At 35.4% G+C, this 25652-nt stretch overlaps 1 protein-coding gene across 1 annotated transcript in view; it reads left to right on the forward strand.

The window, feature by feature from the left end:
- Nucleotides 1-25652, forward strand: part of LOC138708042 (MAM and LDL-receptor class A domain-containing protein 1-like) — a 297684-nt gene that overhangs the window by 175446 nt on the left and 96586 nt on the right. The window contains exon 3 of the mRNA XM_069838155.1: nt 13149-13269. Within this exon, the coding sequence (XP_069694256.1) occupies nt 13153-13269 (117 nt within the window). The 5' untranslated portion in view covers nt 13149-13152. The remainder of the gene's footprint in view (nt 1-13148; nt 13270-25652) is intronic.

Raw genomic sequence — 25652 nt, forward strand, 5'->3', positions numbered from 1 at the left:
ACCTCACCATGAAAAGAGATCTCATAACATTAGGCCTATTTTGTTTTGCATTGTAGAAAAATTTGGCATTCAAAATATTCCTGAAGAGTGGGCAATAATGGAAACAAGAGAGATCGAGAGAAAATGATAATAATAGCAGTAGTAATGTGTTTATGTCATTATTTTGACTTCTATTCACTATTCTCGAAAAAGGCAAGAATGAAGCAGATACGTATAAAACCTAACCTAACGATATAAATGAAAAAAAATATATATACACACACACACACACACATATATATAAACAAAAACAAAACTTAACCTACTCAGTCCAACTTAACCTAACTACATAAACCAATAGAAGATATGTACAAAATCTAACCGAACTATATAAATCAGTGGAACGGATAAATACAAAACCTAACTTAACAATATAAATTAATGAAAAAGATACGTACAAAACCTAATCTAACTATATAAATCAATGGATCAGGTATGTACTGCACAAAACCTAACCTAATTTCACCAGCAGTATCACTACCTATTTAATAAAATATTATATATCTGAACTGACTGAAATAATGTACACTATCGCCAACAAAAACTAAAAACTGAAATAGAACAACTATAAATAGCCCACATATTTTCTTTCTCTCGCGATCTATTAGGATCCCAACTCAAATCACAAGCGTTATAATCTTTGGGTTACATATTAATTTGTTATTGTTTGTTCACTTGTTTTGAAAGGCATTGTGGGACTTCTGTTACCAACCAAATTGTAACTCTACACTTTGCTGGCGTAAAGTGACACTTTGTAAAGTGCACTTCTTCAATCGTCTATCAATACCACTAATATGAAAGAGCCACTTTCGTCAAAAGTGTCACTTTGCAAAGTGGTGATATAAAATGTCGACTATGAATATCAGCCTTAGATGTATACAAATAATAATTCCATGGTGCTTGGGTAATGGGAGATAAGTCATAAAAATGAGTTTGGACATAAATAAAAATTAAGCTTCGAACTCTTATTGCAAATAAATTTCTACACAAATAAAGCACATCAACAGCTAGTATTCTTTAATTTTTGCACACTCATTTGTATAATTTAACTTTTGTGTTCATCTGATGACAAAATTCAATCTAGACAAAAAAAATGATTTATCCCCCTTTACCCGAACACCATAGAATTGTTCTTCCTCAGACACATATCGTAAAGTGAGATGTACTGTTTGATAATAGATGTACATATCACCAGAACCTCAATTAGAGGTGAATATTAAATTATTAGTGTTATGGAACAAGACTCTGAGTGGCCAAAAAAATAATACCGAGTATCGATACTACTTTTTTTTAAGTTGGATAAGATGAATTTTGCTCTTTATATTTCTTAATGGTAGAGTACAGCAAATATTGGATAAGAAGAGTTTTGCTGCAAACTGTTATAGGGATCAGACTTGGATTTGCACGAACCACCATTATTTATATGACCAGTTTTGCATTTAATAGTAGGCTAGTTCTGGACGTGGGATTAGAGAAGCTTTGCAGAAAGCAACAATATTAGGAGATAGAGGGCTGCAAGAACTACTGCATCCCGTATACAGGATGAACAATAAAAAACGTAATTAATTTCAAGGGGTTATTCTTCGAGATATTTCACACAAAATTTGAATAAAATTTCGTTATTCTTTTGTTTTCTTTTCGAGACAAAAATGGTATTATATGAAATATACAGTATTTCATAGCGTGTTTTGGTAAAGACGTTGATTTAATTCCCAATTTCATTTTAACTAATGTAACTTCTTGTTCTGAAAAGGAAATTTAAATTATGTCCGGATCAAATTTCTACACATTTAAAGGACAAAACTAAAATTGTTTCAATCATTTATTATCATAATACCCTGCTGTCTTAAATTGACTGAATATAATGGGAATTAAATCAATGGTTTTCCCGAAGCACGCTATGAAATGTTTCATGTGAAGTATGAAATATTTTTTTCCTCGAAAATGCAGCAGAAATGAACAAAACTGTATTAAATTTTTTTGTTTGAAATATTTCAGAGGAATTAATGACATTACGATTCTTCCTATATATAACTTCTTTTTTCTGACAAGGCGAGTTTTGCACTGACTCCCTCAGTTCTTTCAATTGAAGCTCTTCTTCTTAAATAGTCATTCTCCACATTCATGTATATTTCTCTTCCTTTTATCCGCATTCAGAGTCCATATTGCCGATGCATAGCACCACAATATTTGTATACCACTTGTCTAGCAACTATTGTATAGTTAACTCTAAAAACTGTACATCCCAGCAGAACGAGTTGAGGCTTCCTACAACTCTTCTACTCCGTCGTATTCGCTGTTTGATCTCTGTTTCTCCTATTCTATTTGTGTCGATGTATCCTCCAAAGTATTAGAACTTAAATTTCCCTTTTAATAGGCACCTCGACATCAACAAAGCTTTTAATGTATCTCAATGGATATTTACTGCCAAAGCATCCATTTCATTTGCAGTCCTCATTTGTGATATTTTACGTAATCTTTTCATCATGAAATCGAGATCATATGAGGTTCCTGCTACTACAATCTGATCGTTTGAACCGCCCACGTATGAATGCTTGTTACCTATGTTATTACTTTGTAACAGCCCATTTCCATATTAAACTTCTTACATACACTACGCATTGTGCAGTTTGTTTTACAAATTATATAAATGACATTAAGGGCTTTATTTCTGTGTGAATTTATTCTAATTTATATTGAGGGGATCAGAAGCAAAAGGGTATAAGTGCACTTCAATTACTTTCGGGAAAATGTATTGAAAGCTTTTGTGAATTTTGTTAAGATTTAATTTTAAATATTTATATGTGATGTGGTTAAAAGATAATATATTCCTTGGCCACTAAACTTTTATATGATTTAGTTTACCCTGAATAAACTTAACTCATTTTTTAAATATGTCACTTGTACCCCTTTGCTTCTGGTCCCCTCAGTGATGAAATTTTCCTAAATAATTTTAATATCTTAATTTAAGTTTATATTATAATCTTAATCGGCTTGTGAATTTTAGGGCGTGAAGCATTTCTTTAGTTTTCTAGCTGTCATACACGGCTTAACCTCGATATTTATTTATTTATTTATTTATTTATTTATTTATTTATTTATTTATTTATTTATTTATTTATTTATTTATTTATTTATTCATTTATTTATTTATTTATTTAAATCCACCACCAACAGAAGCAGGCTTCCAATTACAGGTGGTTTACATAGATACATACACTAAATACATAATAAGAAAAAAATAAAACAAACAGCACAAACTAAAGAAAGAAAATACATAAGGGGAATAGATGCTAGAATATAATATTGCAGTTAATATAGTGCCAAATGTCAATATAATGATGTAAAATTATTTAAAAACTAGAGTAAAAACTGTATAATAGACTTCCTCATAATTTAAATATCTAAGGAAATACAATTATTTTTAATATTGTATGAAATGTTTCAAGTGTTAAACTGAAATCTAATTGAGAGTCACAGTTTAAAGACAGAGAGTTGTAAGTATTACACATAACAAACAATAGAGTTCTTGAAGAAAACAGTTCTAGGAATGGGAATAACAAAAGGTTGCCTATAACGTAATTCTGTTTTTTTTTTACATTGAACTGAAGGGATTTAAGAAAATCACAGTTATTCAATATACCGTTAACAGTCTTATAGAGTAAAATTTGACTATTTATTAATCGTCGAAATTTTAAAGTTTTATAATTAAATTCAAAAGGTAACTGATTATATGAAATTTGCTTCTCATAAGACGACACGTGGTGTATATCTCGAATTGGTCTGACAGACTTGTCGAAATTTAGAGATGAAGGATATATCTGTACCTCAGAGTAATTGAATGGCAAGTCCATTTTATCAATATTATGATACAGGCAAAAAACAAATTTCAGTAGTTGTTCTTCTTTTATACCTGATAGAGGTACAAACCCATTTATTTTAGTTTAGGTGTAGTGGAACCATAATATACATTGAAAATTATAAGATACCCATAGAAATAAACAGATTTATACGGGACTTATCGCAGTGTATTCCTAACATATGATCATGTTCTTTTGAAATGTGCATTATACCTGAAATCAGTCGCCCAGAAACTTAACAGAGTATATCTTCAGATGGATCTCATCTCACGGTATTCATGAATCTTTAAATGACTGTTTTGGTAAAAATTTTGGGTTTTTCAATTCTGGTAATTTCTGATTCCTTGTTATTTCTATTTTTACAAATATAAAATTTACATATGATATCTTGCTTCAATTTCCCATTATTAGCATTTTTCTAACCGGGAACAGACATACAGACGCTGGTACAGACACTCATTCTTCCTCACTTCGATTATTTCGACGTTCTGTTCAGTGATCTCAGGATTGATTCCTCTCAGAAACTACAGCGTGTTCATAACTCGTGCGTCCACTTCATTTGTAATGTTCGATACAACGATCATATCTCACCTTCTTTGAGAAGTTATCATGGCTTAGGTCACATGAGAGGAGAAATCTGTACTCGCTTTCTCTCTCATATATCGATTTATGCACACTTCATCCCCCTCTTATTTATTCGCCCGTTTTCATACTCCCTCTCGCTATCACAATATTAATACTCGATCACAACGCGGTAACACGCTGGAAATTCCACTCCACACATCATCTCTGTATTCCTCATCTTTCACTGCTGCTACCTCTCGTCACTGGAACTCTGCTGCCTGAAGTCTGAACCTTGAAATCTTTCAAATCCAAGTTATAAAATTATCTAATGACGAGTTGCCAAACTAACTTAATATTATGACAGGTGCTGTATTGCATGTTTCCACGTATTCACTACATTTTTTTTATTCTACTGATATTTAACTTATTTTATCTTTTCGTTTTCATCATATTTACCGATAGTTGTATATCTATAATGTGATAAATTGAGCTATTTAAAATCATATTTTTCCTTACCGTGTGTACCTAAAAATATAGTGTTGATTGTATGCTTTGTACTTCACTATATTACTACTACTATCATCATGATTATTATTATTATTATTATTATTATCTCATATTTTTATACTTTATATGTCTCATTTACTGTATTTTGACTCACTGTTCACATCTTATTGTGCATTTTTCCATCTTTCTATATGTTATATATTGTCTGATTTCTACTGACTTGTTGTTTACATTATATTATCACAGTCTACTATATACAGTCACGAAGCTTGAGTTTTGAGGGTGCTAGAAACAATAGACTGTGACGGTACTATTTTGCATTGCCTGTAATGAGGCGATATTAGCGATCCTAGTGGTGAGCAACTACCTAATATTTGCATATTTACTACGTATTGAACTTCGCGACTGTACAGTATATACTAGACTGTGATATTATGATTATCTACTTCAATTTCGTGTGTGTACTGTACTTTGTAAATCTGTAGTGTTTGTGTCTAGCAGTTTTACACCTGGTTGAGTGTTAGGGAAGGCTGCATGACCTTTACTCTTCCAGATTAAATAAAAAATTATTATTATTATTATTATTATTATTATTATTACTTCTTCAACCGGAAGATGGTGTCTGCAAGTGTATGATTGTCATTTTCAGCCTTTTCTGTGACAACTTAAATTTGGCGCTACTTGTTTGAAAGAAATATTTCTCATACTATTATTATTATTATTATTATTATTATTATTATTATTATTATTATTATTATTATTATTATTATTATTATTTTAATAGATTTTATTTATATGTAATACGTATTTTTATACTGGTTCATTGGAAGAGAAGGCCCTATGGCCTTAATTCTGCCAGTACCATTAAAAATAAATGAAAAACTGCAGAACAAACAATTTCCCTCATAGTACCTGTGACACGCGCCAACATGATGTCACGCCAATATAGTCTATGTACAACTAATCTTATCTCTGAACGCCCTGGAACAGAACACGACCCCTAGTTACGATAATGAAAAGAATATGCGATCATAAAATTAAAATTTTAAACAAGTATCGTCGAGCCGGGAAACTCATCGATGGCATTGTGCTCAGTCGTATTTTTACTGAATACGGCAATTCTAGTGGTAGTCGGAGTGGAGTATAGTAACACGAACTTCGATATTGGCGACATATAACATTACCATTACCTTGTACGGCTCTGTACCCTTCATCCGGTAGGTTAGACATAAGAATGCCAATTCTATTTTTCTAGCACATTTTCTATCAATTTGCGAAACCATTATAATGATGGATTATTGTCTTGTGTTAGCAGAATGACTGCATTTTTAAGTACTATTTCAGAATTACACGGTCACTTCCCATCGTTCTTATCGCTTCTGCAACTAGTGGAAGAGAGTCGACTGACAACTCTTTGCTTCCCCTCATTGGATTGAATGTTAATACTGTGGAGTAATAGGTGCAGACGAGACATAGGATTCATGTGATGAGAAAGAGGATTGTTTACATCAAAGTACACAGCGGAAGTTTAAACCCCCTCGTAAACAGTGAATTTGTATTAAGTAAATTGTTTGACACCTAGAAATCTCATTATTTATCCTTAATTTTCCTCACGTCTTATTTGTACCTAATAAAAATCGATCTCATTTGATAATAAATCTCTAAAACAAGTCAGCAGGATTAAAGTAGTATTATGTTTTCTCCTAATTTTAAAGTCGCAGAGCTTATGCAGAAGTTTAAGTCCACTTAGTATATAATGTGAATGTCTTATTGCCTTTAAAGCATTCTCTTTTTTTACGTATTTATGCTCGACCATGCCGAAAAGTAGTAATTACACACCTGGTAGCAGTCCTTTAATGCATGTCATTAAAGTACACCTAATCATTAAAGTACAGGTGTTCAGACAATGACAACTCAGCTTACAGGTGTTCAGCCAATGACAACTCAGCTTACAGGTGTTCAGCCAATGACAAGTCAGCTTTGTACCGTTATAAAACGGCAAGTATCGATTATTCTCGGATATGCAATTGAAAGAGAATTAGCGAAAAATCACGGAGGCTGGAAATCCAATACTGTCGCAGAAGGTTATGTTCTGTTACTATAATAATTAACGTTAATTGTAAATAATATTCAAATAAATTCAATTTGTCATCTCGTTTTTCAATGTCGAATTCAATAATCAAGGTTATATCAAGTTTAACGGGATTACATCAAGGTCAATGACATTATTGTTCCTCGGAAAAAATCAATACTTTCGCGTCTGCGCACATCTCACAATTCACGACCTAGAATAAGGTCACTTCCGATCTTGTCAAATACAAATAAAATGTATACATCTGAATAGTTTCAAGTTAGAAATATGGTCGAGCATAAAAAGTCATATGAAACTTGTCTATAATGGTAATTAAGACGCTCGTATGAATATTATGAAACTCGCTTGCGCTCGTTTCATAAATATCCATAATTGCGTCTTAATTACTATCATTATAGGCTCGTTGCATAATGTACTATTATACACCAACTTACAAAATATAAAACGTCATCATCATCATCTACGTGTGTTGGACCATCTAGGTCCGTTCGTCTCAAAATTTTGAATCTATATAATAATAATAATAATAATAATAATAATAATAATAATAATAATAATAATTTATTTTAGCTGGCAGAGTTAAGGCCGTAAGGCCTTCTCTTCCACACAACCAGCAAAAAGTGTATATACATATGCATGAACTTACAAAGTTATATAATAGTGTCAACGTGGCTATGAATTTACAAAATTTTAATTTCGTGTCTTTTTTATTTTATTTTAGTAGGTTACTTTACGACGCTTTATCAACATCTTAGGTTATTTAGCGTCTGAATGAGTGAAGGTGATAATGCCGGTGAAATGAGTCTGGGGTCCAGCACCGAAAGTTACCCAGCATTTGCTCATATTGGATTGAGGGAAAATCCCGGAAAAACTTCTTTCAAACTTTCTGTCTATCGACAAGCCAATTCTAAAAGGAAACAACTCTAAATACAAAGCTTTGAGATAACTGTATTTCGAAGTTGCATATTGCTGTGAAAACTACAATTAACATCATTCTAATTGGAAACTTATAGTATAATGATATTGATATTTATTCGTCAGCGAACTTTATAATTCATAGATTTGGTGGACCTTTACATTTCTTCCTACAGTATATAAGAAACATAATTAACAGAATTTTGATTAATTTCAAAGATACTTGGATTTTACACGGCAACTTGAAACTTTAAAATGAAGTTTTCTCAAAACTTTGCATTTTGTGTTGTTTCCCTTTTGAACAGGCCCGTCGATATATTACCGTCAAAACCCTAAATCCTTCAAAACAAGTTTCAACTAGTAAAACCTAATTTAAGGAAAATGCATGAACAAAAAGTGTGTATGTAATGCCTACTACAACTCTCCACAAACCAAATCTAACCTGTCACTGATTCTAGACCTTCTGAAAACTCGATATCTATGTAAATTCGTTTAAAGTTGATTTTACTAGTTTAAACTGGTTTTGATCAGCTTAGAATTTTAATGGTAACATATACATTATCAGTGTCGATTGTTTTTAATAAATATTTACTATATACATCAATACAATAAAAATATTTATTAAATCGTTTACTATTCTTATAGCACAAGGAATTCTTGTAAAATGATAGTCATTTTTTTAATTAAAAACACTATTTAGAACTGATTAAAATTCGATTAACCACTCGATTAATCCATTACCGATCAAAATTTTTAGTCGATATACAGCTCTAATAGACTGAAAGCGAGTTTTATAGGGTCGAGAATCAGTGAGATGTTAGGTTTAGGTTTTCCAAGCCTTTGTTATGTCTTGCTCATATATACGTTTTCTGATAGAAGCGTGAGAAGATATAAAACAAGTTTTCATAAGGTTTATGATCAATGACAGCGTAGGTTTGGTTTGTTCAGATTTTTGTATGCCTTACACACATTAAAAGTACTAATTTCCTAGGCCTATAAAATCCTCTGTCCTGAACTTCATCTCCCGAAAAATCCCTTAGGCCTATAAGGTCGACGATTTTCACTCTGCTTCTACGCCATAATAGAAGACTTCATCAAGTACTGAACAGACTGGTGATTTTTTGTGCGTAAAGTTGTCAGTATTGCTCTGTGAGTAGGAACAGAATTGATGGACATATACCATCACTAACATTCAGCGTATTCCGAATCTCACCGGACCGGTGGACAACAATAACGTCACGCTGCAGCGAAATACGAACAAAAAAAACTTCTAGAAGGTTCTATGGCTGTCATGGCGGCTGTACAAGTTGTTGTCTGTGCTACGCCAACAAGATTTTGCGAAATTTCCGCACTCTCATCTCGTTCAAAGAAAAGGGAGCATAAAAAATTTACTTCTTGAACCAGTAGTAATAACAGGTCCGTTGACATGTTCGCTCAAAAGCCGTTAACATATTTTTTTACGTTGTGCTCATTACAAAAAACACAGCAGAACCAAAGCAGAACACACCGCCATGACACAACAGTGCAATATGTTATTCGTCTGCTAATTCCCGCCCTATACAAGAATCAATCTGATTCACTGATGGAGATTGCCACCACCTCTGCAATCTGATGGAACCGGCGCTACACCGGTGGAGCATCAGTGACGTCATCGTTGAAATTCGGAACACCGTGATGCCATCAGATTTCTCAGCGCTGAGATTCGAAATAAGCTCATTACTAATACTGTGTCTTCATTTTACTATTATTTGTTGTGTTGCACTATTTTTCTGTGCTTTTTCAATTATAATTTCTACTTGTTCTCGTGTGTTTCATATTTCTAAGTTACCCTATTTACTACAAACGATCATAATATTCACCTCGATTAAGACGTGCCTCTCATTTCAAACATACTGTATTGAACGCATTTTAGAACAATTCTATTTTAAATGTAGGTGAGAGTTGGGTAGTATCGAACATCGGGTAATATCGGACAATGATGTTTCTTTCATCTACCACCAGATAGTAGTACCTAAGTGACACGGCTACGTTTCTGTGTGTGACATCTGAACACTGCTACTACCAACTGGTGACAGATGAAAGAAACATCACTGTACTACCATCTGGTGGTAAATGAAAGAAAGATCACTGTACAATATTACCCGATGTCCGACACTACCCAACTCCACTCTGTATCTCATATTAATTAGATTTTCACTTTCAAAATCACAAGAACTTCCCATGCGCTAGTTTCTCCGAACAGGGTTGGCGGGTTGGCTATGTAAATTACATTATATATGTGTTACATAAATTACATGTAATCTACGTTAATCAGAAAAACCAATATTTTACAAAATTTTCTACGCGACGTAATAAATTATTTTCATGAAGTAAATTAATAAGTTCCACACTCTTATGTGTGGTTCAATGCACTATGGTGCTGCGGTTTTAGTTATACAGCCACAACCGGAACCTGTTCCCTACCCATACGGCCAAATACACTAGGAGATAAAGAGCATGTGACCTTGCATGCCTGTTTACATTCTCTTACTCATTGTTTCGAGTATACATGTGTTGAACTTTTATTTTTATACATCTTGATTACACAACTTTTAAAACTATTACTTCGGAATATGTAAGATAAGAACTTTCTTGTGTTAAATTTTAACGTACCTTGTTAACATGTTTCGACCTATTTTGGGTCATCTTCAGAACTGGTCGTTGTTGATCTTGGCGCCTCTTGTTTCCTGTGAGGGTGCGTTCGTAGTGTACAGTCAAAAAGTGTATGTGTTTTGAAATTGAGTTGTGTATTGCGAATGTCGTTGGGGTGTGTTTTCGTGTGTCTGCATATTTCATATTGTTCTAGTGTGTTGCGTTTCTGCCTTTTTGGTTGGATGTGCAGTATGTCTATGTCTGTGTTGATGTCTCTGTAGGTGTGGTTGGCATTTTATTTTTAATATAGAACTTTACTAATTCCAAAATCAGTGATTATAAAGTTACTGAAAGCTGTGGAGCTAAACTGTGAATTAACGTGATTATGTTGTTTCATCCTTTTAAAATGTCTAGAATATCAGTCCACAATCTGATCACGAACAATCTAGGAGTATGTAGTAAAAGTCAAAAGTGCCGCATCTGGAAAAGTGTCCATAGAGAATTCTCAAAAGAATAGAAAATATTGTTTTCTATTTTAATAATGACTTTTCTGAGGAGGACTTCTGCCTGTGGATAAAGGAAAATAAACGAAGTCTGAATTACTCACAAAGACATTATCCATTACCACAGTTATATTAGGAGTTCAGCAGAAATTATAAAGACAAAATATACCGTTGGGGACCATAAGAAACTCAACGACAAAAAGATGAAAACTGTCAGCAATCTTTGATGATTAGTTAACTCTGAGACCTGTGTCGGCGCAGCTAGTAGGTAAGCAACACGCGGGAACACTGTATGGTGTCACCTTATTGTTTCAAAGGACAGGAAAAATGAGGACTTAATATAAAGAGCTCAAATGAATGCTGGTAGCTTGGGATCTCGAGTAACAATTTAACATTTTATTTAATGTATTACAGCAAACTTTGAATGTACGACATTTTTTACATTTTTTGATATAGCTTACGCATTTTCGTGTCGTGTAGAAATTAATTTCTTACGCCTAACTTCCCAACCATGTCTCCGAAGGACCGTTATAGGAAAGAGAAATGATTAAGCAAAACGGTAATAACACTGAACAACAAGTTTTTACTTTTTGTCTTGCTCCGAAATAAAAATAGATGAATATTACTAATATGTGTGCCCTAAATCTGAATTTAAAATCCAAATTGCCCCATCACGTACCATTTTCCGGGGAACATGAATTGAATTGTTTATGACAAAACTTATTTGTTTTTAATTTTTCACTGCTACTGATAATATTACAACACACTAGTGATTCAAAATGCCTCATAATACTTGAAAAATGTGTACTGGATACAAGAATGATGTTACATAGTTTAAAGCACAACAACAATAAAAATATTTCATGCGTATGAGAAAAATATCGGAATTTGAACTTACATCTAAAATAATTTTCTGGATGACTTCTGTTTATAACTAGACTTGGGATTATATTTTACAAGGAACCAACAATAGTTTGCAAGCATGCTGGATGCTGGTCTTCCTTCATATCGCCTTTCCATTTCAGATATTTCTTGATGAAACTTTCCCCCATGCTCGTCGCTTACCACTCCAAAATTAGGAGGAAAGAAATCCAAATGAGAATGTAAAAAGTGTATTTGGAGAGACATATACTCCACTTTGTAATATGCACTTAACATGGTTTCCACAACAAGTTCTATGTAGTTGTCTGCCTTAGAATTTCGAAGGAAATTTGAGCAAACGTCTTTGAATGCGCGCCATGCTATTCTTTCTGTAACGGAAAGTTTTTCCTCAAACAAAGAGTCAGTCATAACATTGTGAATTTGTGGACCGATTAAAATTCCCTCTTTTAATTTGCCTTCACTCAAACTGGTAAACGTGTCCTTTAAATACTGAAAACCACACACTTATTTGTTCATTGCACACAGCTCACTTTGAACTGCTGTGAAATTTATTTAATACGAGGGACCAATATCTGTTTATTTTTTAGAAGCACAAAAGAACATGCCACCAACCATAACAAACCGAAAATAAGTCTTAAACTCATAAAATGCATTAGCTTTTGTTTTGGTTTATACACCAACCCGCGCCAGTTTTTTCCTGAGGGAGCGCTTATCGAAAAGTGAAATCATAGTATATCTTAAAAATCTTACGTGATACGAAGAAAAGAGATACATTTTCGGATTCAACGCACATCAAACCATAAGGGACACAATGTTTTAATTCGGAGCAAAATTCTTGTTGTTCAGTGTAATTGTTGTGGTCAGACCCTACAAAATTCGTAGAAAAAGCAGTCTGAATGCTCCGAAACAGGTCCAATTTAACGAAAGACGTTAAAAGCCCCAGAAAACTTCATTTAGAGCTACGAAAAATATGCTAAATAGGGATCACCAAGTAAAATCTATGGTGTAAAAATTACTCATCTTAAGATACTATCCCTTTATCCGTGCAGTTAAACTGCTCTGGAGTGAGGTGTCGTACTCGCGACACGACACGCTAACAAGTGTCCTATCAGAACAAACACAGAGCTGTGAACTTAATAAATGTGTCTTTTGCAGGTACATGGGGACTGGCGTTAACATCGTCAAAGTGGGGAGGATGACGGCCCTGGTGCTCTACCTCCTCACTTCCGTTGTGGCGTTACCAGCGGTCGGACCATTTCATCACGAGAAAGCTGTGGTTCGTATTCTATTGCATCAACATTAATTATTGTTTCCTGTAACCTTAGTTAATTTGCGGGAAATTGCTGATCACTGGAAACAATCGTACCAAGTGACTACAGCGAATAATGCTTGCACAAATCGTTTGCGTATTTTGTACTATAGTTTTCGTACCTTTGGAATCTTAGTAATTGTGTTGACAGAGCAACGGACTGCGGAAAAGAAGGTCCCTGGATGATGACCGAATGATGATGGGTTTTTATAGTAGAACCAAGTCTTTCTCCTCACGAATTAAGGGGGTAATTTGGAAATTATCCTCCTCGTAAAATTTCAATCCACCACTTTCTTCCCCTAGTCTACCCTTGTTCTCCTCGTCTTCCCATATTTCTCCTCCCCTTCCCATATTTCTTCTCGTCCTCTCATGTTTCTCCTTGATTTTTCATCTTTCTACTCGCTTTACCATCTTTCTCTTCACTTCCCATTTCCTCCTTGTCTTCCCATTTTCCTCGTCGTCTTCCCATATTTCTCATCGTCTTTCCAAGTTTCTTCTCGCCTTCTCATCATACTCCTCGTCTTCCCATTTTTCTCCGCATCTTCCCATTTCCTCCTCGCCTTCCCATTTTCCTCATCGTCTTCTCATTCTTTCTTCGTCTTCCCATATCCTCTTTGTCCTCCCATCTTTCCCCTCGTCTTCCCATTTTCTTCTTGTATTCGCATTTTCTCGACTTCTCATTTAATCCTCGTTATCGCGTCTTTATCCCCGTCTTCCCATATTTCTCCGCGTCTTCCCATTTTATCCTGCTCGTCTTCCAATTTTGTCCTCCTCTTCTTCCCACTTACTCTCACGCTTTCCATATTTCTCATCGTCTTCCCATCGTTTTCCTAGTCTTCCCACTTTTCTCCTCGTCTTCTCATTTCTTCTCGCCTTCGCGTCTTTCTCCTCGTCTTTCCATTTTCTCCTCGCCTTCCCATATTTCTCCTCCTCTTCCCATAATTCTCCTCCCCCTCTCATATTTCTCTTTGTCTTCCCAGGTTTCTCCTCTACTTTCCATCTTTCTTCTCGCTTTACCATCTTTCTCTTCACCTTCCCATTTTCTCATTAATTTTCCATTTTCCTCCTTATCTAATCTAACCATTTTCCTCTTCGTCTTCCCATTTTTCTCCCCGTCATCCAATTTTTGTCCCCCATACCTTCTTTCTCCTCACCTTACAATTCTTCTCCTTGTCTTCCCATTTTCCTCTTCGTCTTCCCATTTTTCTCCACGTCTTTCCATATTTCTCTTCGTCTTCCTATATTTCTCTTCGTGTTACCATATTTCTCATCGTCTTCCCATATTTCTCATCGTCTTCCCATATTTCTCATCGTCTTCCCATATTTCTCCTCGTCTTCCCATATTTCTCATCGTCTTACCATATTTCTCATCGTCTTCCCATATTTCTCATCGTCTTACCATATTTCTCCTCGTCTTCCCATATTTCTCCTCGCCCTCCATTTTCTCATACCCTTCAATTTTCTTCTCGCCTTACCATCTTTCTCCTCTTCTTTCCACCTTTCTTCTCATTTTCCCACTTTTCTCCTCGCCTTCCCATCTTTCTCCTCGTCTTCCCATATTCCTCTTTGTATTCCCATTTTGTTCGTCCTTCCATATTGCTCCTCGTTTACCTATATTCCTCCTCGTTTACCTATATTCCTCCTCGTCCTCCACTTTCTCATCGTCGTTCCATTTTCTCCTCGCCTTCCCATTTTGTACTAGTCTTCTCATTTTCTCCTTTCCTTCTCATTGTTCTTCTTACCGTGCTCTTATTACTGTACTCTCCTTTGTTTCATTTCTCTCACCACCCACATATACTGTACATTATGTAATTGCACTTAAAACTGAGTATTTTTAATTACCTAGGAAAATGAACCTCTCTCTTATTTCCTTCTACCTATGAATGTAATTTTGGGTTGGTATAATTAGTCCAATTTTACTATTTTAGATGTGCCTTATATCCTGTTCATATTTGAAGTTAAATTGTCATTCTCTACACTAGAATACTGGTGTGTCATATCTCATTGTTTATTAAGATAGCGGATCGTGGAATGTTATCGTGTAAATCACACTATAGAGCATTGACTTTTCACCACAAAGATTCGGCTGATCATTTTTTTCGGGGGAGAGGGGACTACATTAGTATCTTACAGTCATTCCCACATTACTACGCAAACTAAAATAATCCATGAAATTGTTGCAGAGTAACAGAGAAATACTACACATTGTGTCATCCAAGGTTGTGGAGCAATTCGATGATCTTGGGTAAAGGAAGATAAGTCACAAAATTAAGTTTTGAGATAAATTACAATTAAACTTCGGAACCTTACGGAAAATACTTTTCTACATAAATTAAAGACATCAAAATCTAGTATTATTTCGTTTTTGTTTTCTTTTCTTTTCTGCACGCCCACTTGTAGAATTTAACATGTGTATTCACCTGGGAACGAAACTCATGAAAATGACCTATGTATCAGTCTTGCAGAGCATCACAAGCTTGGAAGAAAAGAAAACATATTATGAAGATTGGGTTTACTTTGAAGGAAACGCCATTACAAATAATGACTTGGAATTTCAACAAAATTTCCCCTCTCTTCACTTGCCTGTCGATGAAATCTACTGTATGAGACAGCTCAGAGATTAATTTCTACATTTAGAGTGACGAAAGAGAAAACGCATTAATATTGTATGTTTGCAAAGCAAAGTCAAAAAACAAAGCAATAGCATTTGTCGAGGTGTATCAAATTCTACAATTTGGAATTTTTCATTAGAGATCTTTTCTTCTCCACTTTGTCCTAGAGTAGTAATGGACAGAATTTTTGTCATCAACACTTCTCTAGCTGAAGAGGCGAATTGAAGCCCAAACACAAACTTTTATTTTCAAGAGTGAAAACTCTATTTATTATTTTGCGTTTTCTCTGTTTCGGCTTCAATTTGCCTCTTCAGCTAGACAAGTGTGATGACAAAAATTCTGTCGCTCACTATTCTAGGACAGTGGAGAAGGAAAGATCTCTAATGAGAAATTCCAAATTGTAGAATTTATTCTATGTTATTCGACTTTAAAGGATAAAAGGCGTGAATCAAGTACTAGTATTATAACTGGATTGCTATATAAAATATGTCACTGGGCTCCATTTTATTACGAATGCTTCTCCTTGGCAAAACTTAAACAATACAATGATTTAATATTTGTAGTCTTTGGTAAGTGTGGGCAAATTTTAAAATATTACCCATCTTCTCATTCACGGGTACAGCTGTCACCTTTGTGACAGAATGATCGGTCAATTGTATTAGCTAACATAAAAAAATCTTTTGAAAATTCAGTGGCATCCTAACTGAAAATATTCAGGAAGAAATTTGACTTTATATTGTGAAACATTCAAACATTTTAAAATTCTAAATCATTTCGTCACAAGAAATGATTTATAGCTTCACATATAAAAAAGAAGACAAATATTCTCCATTGATTGTGGCGGAACTCATGGACAGAAAATTGTCGGAGAGTTTCATTATACAAGGAAAAAGCAACACAAAATTCTTCTACTCTAGAGAAGTACTTTACAATGCTGATAAAATAAGAGAAATTAATTAATAATAAAAATAACAGATTATTATAGCATCACTGAAGGCAGAAAAATATTGTTATTATCTTGGAGAATACGTAACAATACCAGACTAACAGTTCTAAAATGTCTGTACAATAATTGTATGAGCAATATGTCAATTTAAAATTAATATTTAACACAGTTTAAATCAAGAGCCAGAATAATCTAACTTCACAATCATAAAACGTATGTTCCTCTTATTTCACTGCACCATCCTGCATATATATTGCAGGTTAATAAGTAGTTAAAACTTAACGGGAAAATTTGGCTTATGCGATTGCTCAGACCGAAAGCAGGTAAGTTTTGAAATATTTCGTAACGAGGCAGCACGATTGCGCACAACGTCATGCCCTTCCGCAGCGAAGAAACTCAAGTTCGTCGTGACTAGCGCTCTGACTTGTTGGAGTGTGCATTGAAGCTCGACATGGACATACCTACACAGAAGTGGGAGTTAACATAGATAAAAAAAAGGTAAGCACTGTACTATTATTAGTGATTTTAAGTTTAGTGAGGGGAATACAACTAAAGATAGCACAGTACTACTTAGATAAACAGAGTGTCTGACTCGAGCCGTTGTTTTAGGCATCACGCAGAACACGACTAGGGGTGGAATTTTTGCTAATTCGTAGCGTTGATGTTTTAGTTTTAGTAACTTTTTGTATTCGACAGATATTGGAGAAAAAATGGCACTATAAGAGAACAATACATAAGTTATTCATAGACTTCAAAAAGGAATATGACTCGGTTAAGACAGAAGTATTATATGATATTCTTATTGAATTTGGAATTCCCGAGAAACTAGTTCGATTAATTAAAATGTGTCTCAGTGAAACTTACAGCAGAGTCCGTATAGGCCAGGTTTTATCCGATGCTTTTCCAATTTACTGCGGGCTAAAGCAAGGAGATGCACTATCAACTTTACTTTTTAACTTCGCTCTAGAATATGCAATTAGGAAAGTTCAGGATAACAGACAGGGTTTGAAATTGAACGAGTTGCAACAGCTTCTTGTCTATGAGGATGACGTGAATATGTTAGGAAAAAACCTCAAACGATTGGGAAAAAAAAAAAAAACGGAAATTTTACTTGAAGTAAGTAAAGCGATAGATATGGAAGTAAATCCCGAAAAGACAAAGTATGTGATTATGTTTCGTGACCAGAATATTGTACGAAATGGAAACATAAAAATTGGAGATTTATCTTTCGAAGCGGTGGAAAAATTCAAATATCTTGGAGCAACAGTAACAGATATAAAGGACACTCGGGAGGAAATTAAACGCAGAATAGATATGGGAAATGTGTGTTATTATTCGGTCGAGAAGCTTATGTCATCTGATTTGCTGTCAAACAATCTGAAAGTTAGAATTTATAAAACAGTTATATTACCGGTTGTTCTGCATGGTTGTGAAACTTGGACGCTCACGTTGAGAGAGGAACAGAGATTAAGGGTGTCTGAGAATGAGGTACTTAGGAAAATATTTGGGGCTAAGAGGGATGAAGTTACAGAAGATTGGAGAAAGTTACACAACGCAGAACTGCTCGCATTGTATTCTTCACCTGACAAAATTAGGAACATAAAATCCAGAAGTTTGAGATGGGCAGAGCATGTAGCACGTATGGGCGAATCGAGAAATGCATATAGAGTGTTAGTTGGGAGCTCGGAGGGAAATAGACCTTTGGGCAGACCGAGAGGTTAGATGTGAGAATAATATTAAAATGGATGTGAGTGAGGTGGGTTATGATGATAGAGAGTGGATTAATCTTGCACAGGATAGGGACCGATAGCGGGCTTATGTGAGGGCGGCAATGAACCTTCGGGTTCCTTAAAAGCCATTTCTAAGTAATGACTTAAAACACTGAAATAATAAATGGACATAGGTTCGGTGGACTGATTGATATGTTAATTCACACGATGAGTCTGGATGAAGAAATAAACATTTGTAATACGCGGATCTCTCGAGGATAGTGCATGGCTCTTGGCTAGAGTGATGTGTTCGTACGAATGTTTCGATTGCCTGAGAGGGTTCGATACTCGGTCCTTCCTTTCGTACTTCTTAAATTGAATTATGGTTTATTTAAGACGCTCACAAATGCCTAGGTTATATCAGCATCGCCGGTGTATCGAAACTTTTTCCCGCACGAGTTCTTTCACATGCCAGTAAAGCTACCGACATGAGCCTGTCGTATTTAAGCACATTTAAATGCCATCGATCTGGGCCGGGATCCAACCTCAACCTCCGATACAGAAGAGCAGCGCTATACTGATTACACTACACATGCCGACTCATACTTCTTGATTTCACACTTTGATTCTAGGTGATTCTAGAATATTCTAATGAATACTACTTTATACGCAATCCATCGCAACATCATATGAATCAGACTGATCCACAACAGTAGCTATAAAAGCTCGAATTCAACCGTCGGTAACCATTCACGGTTCGAATCTCTGAAACTCGTAACAGCAAGAAAGACAGCGAGAGAAAAATTAAATATAAGATGTTCCAGCAACTATGTCGACATGGTCTAACTCCATGAGGGTTGTTATCGACCTCGTATGTCTTAAGCAATATAGTTTGTCACAGCTTGTTTCCAACTTTTTTTTTTATGTTTACCTAGGTTTCGACGTTCTCATGGTAGTGTCACTAGGTGTGACATATTCAAAATATATTAAAATAAATTTTAAAAATTGTTAAAATTCTGCGCTGTCTTTTCTTTAAAGATACGTTGCTTATTCCGAATGAAAGAAAACAAATAAATGAATTTAGAGGATTGAATATAACTTGCTATTGAGAAAAATATGTTATAGGAACTATAAGAAGAGCTAATGACTAGATAAAACATTATCCAAGACTGGGAGAAACGTTGGAGAGGATAAAGGAACTAAATAAATAACCTAATAGTTTGATAGCACGTGTTTAAGATAAAATTGTGATACGAAGACTAAAATTCGTAACATTCACGTGATGATGTCAGTGAACGTGAGACCCAACCTTGATTCCGCCTACGAAACCATTAAATACCTCCCACATGTCTAGACTGTTATTTGGGCTGCCTTAAGGTACGTTTTCCTCGGTGCGACTATTGCGATGATCGTTGAACGATGATCTTGCAACGATAATCTTTGAGCACTATTTCTTTGTATTTCCTATGGAGCTGTTTTCCTTCGAGCGACTGCCGTTAGAGTCATTAACGACGATCGTACGCCTTAAATAGTCGTTCAGGAAAAGGTTGAATATAATCGTCAGTCGCTAACGTTTATTGTAAGAAAGACGTGTGTTATGGCTCCTTCGTTTTCTGACGCGGATCATGAAATTCTTCTCGGGGAAGTGGCGAATCATCCCTCACTGTGGCAGCTGTCACATGCGTCCTACAAGGATGAAAGGGTCAAGGACAATATATAGGCTGAGTTTGTTAATAAAGTTGGAAAATTAAGTTATTAAAATTTTTGATACAGTCTCTCTTCATTTTTGAGCTCAAGCAGACGGTGTTTTTTGACTCTTTTCTTCCCATAGTTATGGAGAAGTATTTCGTCGTCTTCCATCTCCTCAATCAAAAGGCATTTAAGTAATGTTTTATGTCTACTCATTAAACACAATCTTCCTCTAGAACAGCCGTGGCGAAAATGTGACTCACGAGCACATTGTGGCTCGCAATAATAGCTATGCATTTCTCTTGCTTCCTACCGTCTCCAACCCCCACTCTCTCACTCACTGGAGTCAAACTCCGTTCCATTTTTGTATTTGTCTCTGACTTGCGAGTGGCGTATTGTCGCAATGTCTCTCTCGAAATCAACAAATCGTAGACGCTTCGAGCAAAATGGTAACCAACGATTGTCGTTTCAACGTTTCATCGTTCAACAATAATCGTTGAACGAACATCGCAATAGTCGCACCGAGGAAAACATACCTTAAACAGAAATAAACGGCCTAAGTCAGACACTCTGTACTAATAAGACATGTTTTGCTAGTGTGGATATAAAAACGGGAGAAGAAACTACTGAAAGAATGAATAAACCGTGAATTGTAAATAATGCAATAGTGATTAAAAGAGTATGGTATAACACGGACGGTAATACCTGAAACAAACGGTTGCGCAGATGTCTACGATGACGTAATCTCGACTTGCCTGACCTTCACAGCACGTAATATCCATTCTCTTCTACCGCTACTCCTCTCTCTCGCTACCGGCGGAAAAGAATCTAGCTGCGCGAGTTTGGTTCTGGTCTTACCGTCCGAGAAATAACAAGTGCCCTATTGTTCGAATTTTTTGTCAGGGCCGCTACAGAAGACCGTAGCTTTATCACACAGCCATTAGATGGGGCATACGGTATATTGAGTGAGACCCTCGCGATATCAGTTGTAAGATGGCTGCGCGCTCGGAAACATGGTCAAATTTGGAAGTGCGTAGTGTGATTCAATTTTTGCGTCTCAAGGGCATCTCACTAGCAGAAATTCATCGTGAACTTATCGAGGTGTAAGGAACGAATATCATGTCACTGAAACAGATGTGGGTTTAGTGTTTCCGGTGGAAGAGATAGATCTGTTGCAGTACACGAAAATATTTAGACTCCAATATAAAAAACAGTAATATTTGAGTCATTTCAGCTATTACTATTGCAAGAAAATTAGCGTGAGGTAAGAAACGAATTAAATTAAATACATGGTTTCCGAGAATGAATAGTGGGGATTTACGAGTTCACTCTGATACGTGTATTATGTGTAATGGATTGAAGGTACTTATAATTAGTTCAGTAACTCAAACAGTTTCCAATAACGTTAGTAAATTTCAATTATAATTACCAGTACGACAGACGTCTAAGCGAAATTAAATTTCAGCCCACACTCTGACAAGAACATCTGGTGTAATGCTTGTGATTACTTTCCTCATTCTTGGCTTTAGGTGATCAATATTCTCAATTCTCTTACTGTAGAGCAGCTCATTCTTGACATACTTCCAAAAGTAGAAGTCCAATGGAGTAAGATCCTGACTTCTTGCGGGCCATGTGATGAGTCCATTTCTGCCAATCAATCGGTCTTCTCGGACATGGTTTGCGAAATGGGACGCTGCTCCATCTTGTCGAAAGATGATTTGCAACTCCATTTCCATTTGTTTCAGTAAACAGGATATTCTATAGCAGGTTCACGTATGCAATGGAGTTGATGTTTGTTTCAACAAAAAAGAATGGACCAAAAATCTTGTTGTGAATTAGGCCGCATCAAACGTTGACCTTAGGAGAATTTTGAAATTGTTCGTATGGATTTTCCGAACCCCAAATTAAACAATTTTATTATGCCGATTAACACAATCATTTACATGTAACGTGGTCTCAACGGAGAAGAGGATATTCTCTAGAAATTCTGGTTCATCATCAATATTCTTTGTAACATGGGAGCAGTGAATTCAGCCCTAAACAATTTATTCTTTGGCTTTATTGCATGCAAGAGTTGAATTTTATAGGGGTGTAATTTCATTCCGTTGCTCATGACGTCGTGTACTGTTGACTTAGGAATACCTAATTGTAGACGGCGACGTGGAACGGACTTCTGAGGATTCTGAACGCAGGATTGTAAGATACGTAGCAATGACGTGAAAGCAAACAGTCTGAGTTACTGAACTAATTACAAACACGTTCAATCCATTAAATATAATATATGCTTCACAGTGAACTCGTAAAACCCGAACATTCATTCTCAGAAACCCTGCATTTTTGGGGAGACGAAGTAGCCAAACTCTTAGGGGTGTCTCCTAAGCTAAGAGGCTGCGAAGAGAAAGTAAAAAGAGAAGGTAGGACGAAAATAAAAATACCAGCAATTGTGCTGCCAATTCCAGTACAATGACACTCACATTCACTAAATTGGGCAATATCCTTGTGCGCAATCGTGCACTTATTTTAGTGCAATTTTAGTGATTTAAACTAATGAAAGCCCAATACCATTTTAACAAAATAGCATAACCACCTCTTCCACACACAAGAAATCAACTAGCAGGGCCATGTTGCTGCTATCATCTATATTAACAACACAAGATAGGATTAAGTTTATCCCGTAAGGTACCTTTATTACATTTTGGAGATAATTTTTTTTCCGTCGCGGATGATTCAATTTTATTGAGAGCATGTTTTCATAAAATAGTTCCACGTTTCTGAAGAAATTAACAATTGCAAAATCTTATAATGTAGAGGTATTATCCTTATGCATAAAAAAGTAGGGGGTATAGATTTGAATTGCCCAGCATCATGGAAAACAAATGTCATTGTAAATTAAATTTGTCTAAGGTTATATGTTATATGAGTGGTGGTATTATGGGACAGGGTTGTCCCATATTACATTACTATTCCTGTGAGAAAATTATATGTTCAGGACAAAACTAGTGTTAGAAGCTTCTACCTTGTGTGCACGGTACTCATAAGCGTGCATGAAAGGTGGTGAGGACAAAACTAGAGATTTCACCAATGGAAAACATCATAGGCTTATGTTACAGGATTGAAAAATTTCAATGGTTCTCATAAAGTAACCATTGTCCAAAGACTCTTTCTTGTGAAAACAGTCATTCTTCAGCCAGGACGATGGTACAATTTAAAATATCCAATTCATACCATCTTGAAATATTTATCCACACAATTTCAAACGGTAGTAGAATGGCAGTACTGCTTCTTTTTAAGTTGGTTATTTAACGACGCTGTATCAACTACTAGGATATTTAGCGTCGATGAGATTTGTGATAGTGAGATGGTATTTGGTGAGATGAGGCAGAGGATTCGTCATATCTTACCTGGAATTCACCTTACGGTTGGGGAAAACCTCGGAATAAAACCCAACCAGGTAATCAGCCCCAGCGGGGATCGAACTCGCGCCCGAGCGCAACTTCAGGCCGGCAGGCAAGCGCCTTAATCGACTGAACCACGCCGATGGCTGTACTGCTTCTTACGTACGCAGCAAAAGTTACCTCAGAGAAAAATACTTTGGCACGTCGTATTAGTTATGGAGTCGTCTTTAGGTACAGAAGTTAAACCCACGGAAGAAACGTAAGGAACGAGAGGAGAAAAAACAGTATATAATAAAGAAAAAGAAGATTAAAGGAGAGGCACACTTCAGCCAAAACAGTATTTTTTTCTTAAAACAACCATTGTCCATAGTTACTTGCATTTACGCATGTATTTCTATTAGACAATTTAAATTATAAAAGAATCGGGAATTACAGAAAAAGCACATGTCATAAAATAGTAATATGCGTTACAAGAGCGGTATGTTGAAGTTTTCATGTTCGAGGAAAAGTTTGAAAAAGCGAAACGTAGTTGAGCTTTTTTAATTTCCGAGAATTGAAAGAAAACATACCGCTCGTGTATCGTACATTATTTTGTGCGAAGATCGTTTATTACATACCTGAAAGAGGAATTTCTAATTAGTTGCAATGAAATCTCCATCTTTGTTTCTGTTCAATGACGGCAAATTTGCAAAACAAAAATATCTATCTTCAACGTTCTTGCTTTAAAATGTTTTCTGTGTTTACTATACTCCAGCAGGCCGTGATATACGTCTGTCTTTTTTTCCCCCAGTCTATGATGAGTCTGGAATCTTGTTGACTTTTTCACTGCTTCCTTAATGTTACTTGCATCACGAATGCAGTAACTTTAGTGGAGTTGTAGAGTTTACGTTACTTTTGCAAATATTTAAAAACAATAATTAACAGTGCAATTGCGGTGAAATTGCAGTGGTAAGTTTCCAATTTATAATTATTACTATATTGAACGTCTCTAAAAATAATATGTTAAAAGCCTAAAGCAGTAAAATCAGTATGTCACTTAAACGGTAAGAAGAGAGAAATTGTTGTGTGTTAGGTTGGGAATACTGAATGTGGAATTTTAGACTTTCCGCGGATTGGTTTTGTGCGGAAATACGCACCATCTCGCACAAACTAAATTTTTCAGTAGACACAAAAAACGGTATTACTGGTGGTACACCACATCAATGGTTATAGTACTGGCTTCTTCAGACAGAAGCCTAATAGATGTGTCCTTTTATAAAAAAATGTATTAGGATCTAATGAATTGTTAATGAAATAAATCAATATATATTAGCTTGACATGTGCTGTTTCTTCAAGGAATCAAAATTGTAGTATAATCATTTCAGTTCAACTAAAGTTTATTTATGCAATTAGGGATATAATATAATATGTATAGGCCTACTGTGTAGTTAACACATAAATTCAGCATATAAATGAACATATTTTTCCACAATAGGCCACTGAAGAATATTATTGTAAAATTCTTGATATTCATGTGGTATGTAACGCATTAGTTTGCGTATATCGTCAAGCCTCTCTCTTTGAATTGGCATGATTTTTTCTGGATATGCAATTGAAGAAGGTAAATATGAGATTCTCCTTTTACTTAAAAGCAAACATTCTCATAGGGGCAGATAAAAAAATTAATCTTTTTTTCTTCCATCATTTTAATAATGCCAAGGAAATGCTTACACAAATTTTGGCCACACGAACGGAATTACGAAGGCTGTAAAAATAATTTGTCCCTGGGTCCGTTTACAGAAAGAGAACAAAATTTCATGGAAAGTTTTATTGGAACAGCTATAACAATTGTTGAGTTATTTTTCAACGTATTAACCACCAGAATTGAGACATTTGTCATTTAGTGGGATCAACTTTTGTATCCTTGTGTCGTAGATATCTGCCTTCTGGAATCGGAACCAATGTGTCGGCACATGTCTTTGACATGAGTTGTTTCTGCGCGCTTCCAGGATTTCACTG

Source organism: Periplaneta americana, chromosome 10 (assembly GCF_040183065.1).
Source record: "Periplaneta americana isolate PAMFEO1 chromosome 10, P.americana_PAMFEO1_priV1, whole genome shotgun sequence".
Taxonomy (NCBI): Eukaryota; Metazoa; Arthropoda; class Insecta; order Blattodea; family Blattidae; genus Periplaneta; species Periplaneta americana.